The sequence below is a fragment of the Drosophila albomicans genome, chromosome 3, assembly GCF_009650485.2.
Source record: "Drosophila albomicans strain 15112-1751.03 chromosome 3, ASM965048v2, whole genome shotgun sequence".
In the NCBI taxonomy this organism is placed as follows: domain Eukaryota; kingdom Metazoa; phylum Arthropoda; class Insecta; order Diptera; family Drosophilidae; genus Drosophila; species Drosophila albomicans.
The window spans coordinates 2,229,355-2,235,354 of record NC_047629.2 but is presented as its reverse complement, the minus strand read 5'-3'; the positions used below and the strand labels follow the sequence as shown (position 1 = coordinate 2,235,354).

Sequence of the window (6,000 nt, the reverse complement as noted above, 5' to 3'; positions counted from 1 at the left end):
GGTTTATAATGTTCGAAATATTTTAATTAAATAAATAATTTAAACTAACAATATAATTTGATTTTCAAACTATCTTAATCAGTGACTAAAATATGAAATGATCATAATTAAAAAGTAAAAACCTCTTAATGTATTACATTCATAAAGAAAAATGAAGAGATGGAGCATAGAGAAATACATTATGAACACATGAATTAATACACCTTCGATAAATGCCAATAGATAATAATAGTCAATTGATAAAATTTAATTTATTTTAATTTTGGTGAATTTGTTATTGACGTCGCTTTAGTGGTCCATAAAAATATGATAATTGTTATGTATAGTACAATAAGTTCATAATTCATGCTCATTAAATACTAAGGCCTTAAAATTAAATTTCCCAAAATAGAACGAAGAAAGCAAGCAGTGGAAAAAACCCACTCCGTATGTGTATTTGACCTGCATTCGAACTGCTTGCTTTTAGTTTCTTAATTGCATTTGTGCTTTACTTAAATGTCAATATTACAAATTAGTTAAAAATTATTGATATATTGCTCATGAAATAAAATAATATATTAAAAAAATAGTAAACATTTTAAGATTTTAATATATATATTTTATATTTTTATATTTGTAAATTATTTGCAATCACAATTCAAAAACTTGTGTTCTCATTTGACACTTGAGATTCCTATTTTGTACGCAATTCTTTTAAAGTATTTATGAATTGATGCGTTCTTAAATGATATATCAAATATTCCAATAGATAAAATGGATTAGGCCTTTCATTATCAGTGCAACATTCTGATTTCTGCAATACATATAAGATTAAATAAGTACCTTAAAGCATTAGATGTGATTGCTAAGCTTAACTCACCTCTATCAATTTATAGATTTGATGCCAGAATAAAGACTTCCTGTTATTATTATAATATTGATTCGGAATTAATTGATTAACTGGTAGGAAAGGACACAATCTATCGACATTGGCATTTGTTAAATCGCTTTCCATCACATTCAAAAAGTCCATGCATTTTCTCATTTCTATGTGGTCACTGCACAAATTTGGAGTTGGCAGAGCATCCTCCACAAATCGACGCACTGCCTCCTGACTGAGCACATAACCAGCTCCTATTGATATATCATCCTGATTAAACTTACAGCCAAAGTAAACTGGAGATTTGGAATCGTAGAACTGTAGCTTATAGCGGATACTGTCAACGATTGTGTAGGTGTCATCGTCCGCATTTAGAAACCAATCCGCATCATCGATGTGGTTTTCATAGATGTATTTCAGGGCCTCTTTGGTCTTGTTGGGTCCATTGGCAAGCGGGACAACATCTAACTCAGTCTCTTTGGCCGAGCTCATGAAGATGAGTTTATTACAATGCTTACCCCAGGTGCGTTTCACATGGTGCATCTTCTTCTGATGGTTGATGGGATTTGTCATGATCCAGCAGAGAATTCTCACTCTTTGATGCAGTTGCACAGTGAGAAATGAATTCTCTTTTGACTGCTGGAGAAGCTTGTCAGTAAAGTTAGCGAAGTTGTTAGTTTCATGGGCGTTGTTCTTATCGAGCTGAAACTTAATTCGAGATGTTGGTATAATCAAGAAAAATGTTCCTATCAAGAAGCCAGCAATTGTGCCTGCTATGATTATGAGGAGCAAACGGATTCCTATGTCAAATAAATAAATAAAAAAATAAATAAAACGTTTGAAACTTCATGAGCTGCTTATCCTACCTTCGTATAGCAAAGAGCGTTCCTCCAAATTATCGTATTTCATTTTATCTGGCATAATTTATAAAAAAAAGATTTTACTAATTGTATTAAACGAACTGAACTGAATATCTGCTCATCACTTGATAGACTAATGTCTCGGTTAATAGGGTAAGTAGCTTTTTAAGGCCTATAGCTCTGCCAATTGTTAAACAATTGATGCGAAGGTATTAAAAAAAGAAAAGAAACAATTACCATTTAAGCAAACAAGATAGATTTGTAAATTTCCATTATTTTCGAGAATCCAATTTCAATTTTAGACTCCCAAATATAACATCTGGATTAATTTATAATAAAGGCCTAACAATAAATAATTAAATAATAGGATTCAGCATTAAATAAATCATAAACATTCAATAAAAAAATGTTGACTAAACCACTAACTAACACAAGTGATCCGATTCGTCTTCATTTTGGGCACGTGTGTTTACTTGTGCCTAATATACACTCTCTTACTTAAAACAAATTTGATGTGAAGAATATTTTCTATTGAATTAGGTCAAACTTAAGCCTTTGCCATAAATGGTTGCGGAACATCTGCTTTTGATATTTGTTTAATCTATTTGTTCAACAGTTTTGTCTGACTTTGTTTGCATATTAAATACAATATCAAGTATTCAATATATGAAGTAACGTTGGGGTTTCCAGACTCAATTCATAAATTTTTGTAGTAGAATCCAGTTCACAATCACAATGTGGATGTATTCGACATAACTGCTTAGGCCTTAATCTGGTGTCTGGTAGTCCATCGCAGAACCTTTAGTAAACCATTTCCAACAAATGTTAATCTTGTAAATTTGAAATGTACACGTAAATAATAGCACTGAAATATTTATCAATAAACATTCATACATTAATCTAGAAGTTATGAAACTTTCAAAATTTAAAGGAAAGTGTTCATCTTATAATACTGATATTAATTTAACAATATTGGCAATCCTTAATGCAATCAGATCCCAGCAAATAGAGCATTCTTTAAGCTAAATATTTTGTTTGAAGTTGGTCTTTGTATTAAACTTGAGCAATCGGAACAATTAATCAAATTGTTTTTTTTGTTTTCATTGTCGGTGGTTTGCGTTATTGTATGTTGTAATTAAAGTGGAAATTTAACAGTTACTTAAAATTTTTTTTAAAAATTTGTTGACAGGTTTATCAAATACATGAATCGAGCGATTCTTAAGACAAAAAAAAATTTCATTTATTTTAAGAATTTATCAATAGTATAATTGATAAAGTTGAAAGTTGTGAATTAATCACAGCTCATAAATATTATTATTAAATTGGAACTGGATTTCTAAATTATAGTTACATATACAATTGCGTGAAAAATGTATCTATTCTAAACGAATTTCAAACCTCTGAATAAGTTTAATATTCTCCAAAGACCGATAACTTTCAATTCCATTTTTCTTTATTAACCAAACAAAATCTCTTTTGACTGTTTACAAAACGATGCATAACATATATATCAAAACATATAATATAACATATATCAATACCAGTCATTCCACAGTATTTTTTTGATATTTTCGTATATCCTAAATTTGCTTGCGCACTGTATATTTTGTTTAGTGAGTTGTTTATTAAAACGCATTTCACAATTAAAATACCCAATACATAAAATAGTTACAATTTGAGGTTGTCAGATTAAAGTGCGTCGAGTCGGCGGTACCATAATTATTTGAGATTTCGATCAAATACAATACCCTACTCACATACTTATGTAAGTGTAAAGTTAAAACGACGACGCAAGTTCTGTGTGGAATCAACACTCGATGGAAGAGTATTCTGATTGTTGCAATTGCTATCGTTATTGTTGGAAGCCGTCGACTCTGTTGAGGCTGGCACCAGAGCCGATTTGTGCACCTTAAAGCCATAGATGCTAAATAGAGTTAACAGAAATATGTTAAAAATCCTTTTTTAAAACGCAATACTGGACTCACCGTGGCGTGTATTTCTCAATTGGAGGCTCCGGGAGAAGATGTGGCAGTTGCATGAAAAACATGTGCGGAAAGCTGCTGCCAAACATTGAACCATCGAGCACAGCGCAGCGATCTTGTGGCTGATACACATCTTGGCACCGAGGGCAATAAACCTTCACATGCGACTCGCCAATGCGATCAGTTAGACCCACGGGCAACATGAGCTGACCATCACAATAGATGCGAGGACAGAAACCGAAATCGCCACGTTTATACTTCATATACATTTTGTCGATGCCAAGAGGGCTCAAAATATATCGAGCATGAATCAGACCATATAATTGTGCCGTTGTCTCAGAGTCAGTTTCCATCGGATTGAACCCGTATTCCGTGTCAAACTCTGTATCGAGCAGAGCATCCAGTGCTTGAGGAAAATTCGGCACCATCGTCTCTAGTCCAGTCAAATTGAATTTGTCCTCAATATAATCGTAGGGCACACGACACAAGAATGCATTTACTTCAAGGTTGACAAACCATCCAACCCAAGATCCATCCGACGATTTGGACCTGCGACTGCTGTCAATGGAGTTTCATATTATAAGTTTCATAGAAATTATGAGTACAAATACTCACTTGTGGGACATATTTCAAATATTGTTTAACAATAAAAATTATAATATCAAAATATTTATTTACGAATGAAATTCGATCGAATCAAAAATGAACAATAAGAAAAAGCATGCTTGTAACACTCATGATGTCATCATCAGAGATTAAAACAATTTTCAAGCAGTCTTTTGCGAGAAGTATTGCAATCTGCAGAGCTGTTTCGATTTGACAGTTTGCAAATATCGATGTAATTGGAACGAAGAATACTTTTTATTATATTCAACACAATGTAATCTCAAAACCAACATTAAAAGATTTTATGTATCACTAAGCCCAGGTGGAAGCGGTTTTCAAATTTAGTTTATGTTTTCCTTGTCCTCGAAAATAGTGTCGCATGCGGTACTTTTCCCCAAAGAATTACACGTGTATAAATAAAATGTTATTGTTGTGGTTAAAGCACAAAACGCTATCGATTTCTGAGGCACCGACTAATATCGGTATCAATACACATATTCGATTGCAGTTTGTAGTGCTGAGTAACGCTGCGTTGCGTCAAATATGCACAGTGTTGCCAGTTTAGCTTATTATAAGCTAGTTCTGGCATATTTGAAAATGGAAAAGGTTGTAAAATTGGTATGCAGCTTATAGCTTGAAATATAGCTTATTTTAAAATTCATCTAACAAGTGCGACGTAAACGGTTTGTTTTGTAAGAAAAATATACTTCTTTTTCTTTTTTTGCCGATGGTTATGTGCATTACATATGATCGTGAATTTATTTCTAATCGATAGTGTCATCGAAGATCAATAAGTTGGCTGAAGTGCTACCGCTAATCGTTTGGAGTTGTGAAATTAAATAAAGCGTTGGTTAAAATGCCAAAAGTGATATGTGTACATATGTATGTATTTATGTATAAACAAATTTTTCACGGCATCGAAGAAGCACATGTTAGCAATGAGCAGTAATAAGACATTTAATAAAATACAAAAAAATATAAAGCTATCACCTTTCGATTGGATTTATAATACAATGTTATATGCTAAGAATTAGTTTAGAAAAGTGTTGCGAAACACTGTTCCTATTACTAAATAATTTCTATCTTTTTTCTTAATCATTTGTGTACTTTTAGTAAAGTATAAGAAGTGTTATTAGTTATCAAGCAAACCATTGACAATATAGAAGGAAAGAGGGAACAACATAAAAACAAGAATGAAGTGTATATGGATTAATGAATGGCAGCGAGCGACGCAAACAATCGATGCACAGGTTATTTATGTGCCTTTGAGATGCATGAGTATATTTTTGTATAGATAGCAGAAAGTGGAAGATAACACGTTTAAAGTTTAATATCACGAACACATGTAATGTATGTGTATGTAAGTACATATATGAATATTCCTACGTATGCTAGTTATACATATATGTAAGCTTGATCGGCATCAACAGCCGAGACGATGTAGCCATGTCCGTCTGTCTGTCCGTCCGTAAGATAACCCAGATCTCAGATACTATAAGAGATGGAGGTATTTTTATTTTTTGATAGCACTTGTTTGTTTAAAATTTTTGCCCACTTCCGTTTCCGCAAATTGACAGCTCGAATAACAAGCGTAATTTTTAAGCTAGAGTGCCGATCAGATAAAAATCGTTGTATTTATTAAAGAAATACTTTTGTATGGGAAATCTGGTATATTTTACACGCTATAGTATAT

General features: G+C 32.4%; 2 protein-coding genes across 5 annotated transcripts; both read right to left on the bottom strand.

The window, feature by feature from the left end:
- Window positions 1-605: 605 nt before the first annotated feature.
- On the bottom strand, window positions 606-1,809 carry LOC117569481 (glycoprotein-N-acetylgalactosamine 3-beta-galactosyltransferase 1-like). Of its 2 annotated transcripts, XM_052004282.1 has the most exons (4): window positions 1,726-1,809; window positions 1,378-1,659; window positions 860-1,113; window positions 606-793 (listed from the first exon to the last, which is right to left on the bottom strand). In XM_052004282.1, exons 1-4 carry the CDS (start codon window positions 1,778-1,780, stop codon window positions 674-676), a joined length of 711 nt encoding a protein of 236 aa, XP_051860242.1. In that variant the 5' UTR covers window positions 1,781-1,809; the 3' UTR covers window positions 606-673. The 2 variants fall into 2 exon arrangements, with proteins under 2 accessions (XP_051860242.1, XP_034106541.2); XM_034250650.2 differs by having other exon boundaries at window positions 623-793; window positions 860-1,659.
- A 1,498-nt stretch (window positions 1,810-3,307) lies between these two features.
- LOC117568490 (suppressor-of-stellate-like protein) lies at window positions 3,308-4,615 on the bottom strand. 3 transcript variants are annotated; one of them, XM_052003893.1, is made up of 3 exons: window positions 4,560-4,615; window positions 3,705-4,256; window positions 3,308-3,643 (listed from the first exon to the last, which is right to left on the bottom strand). In XM_052003893.1, exons 1-3 carry the CDS (start codon window positions 4,598-4,600, stop codon window positions 3,481-3,483), a joined length of 756 nt encoding a protein of 251 aa, XP_051859853.1. In that variant the 5' UTR covers window positions 4,601-4,615; the 3' UTR covers window positions 3,308-3,480. The 3 variants fall into 3 exon arrangements, with proteins under 3 accessions (XP_051859853.1, XP_034105068.1, XP_034105070.1); XM_034249177.2 differs by lacking the exon at window positions 4,560-4,615 and adding an exon at window positions 4,317-4,427 and having other exon boundaries at window positions 3,309-3,643; window positions 3,705-4,259; XM_034249179.2 differs by lacking the exon at window positions 4,560-4,615 and adding an exon at window positions 4,317-4,421 and having other exon boundaries at window positions 3,309-3,643.
- Between the last annotated feature and the right edge of the window lie 1,385 nt (window positions 4,616-6,000).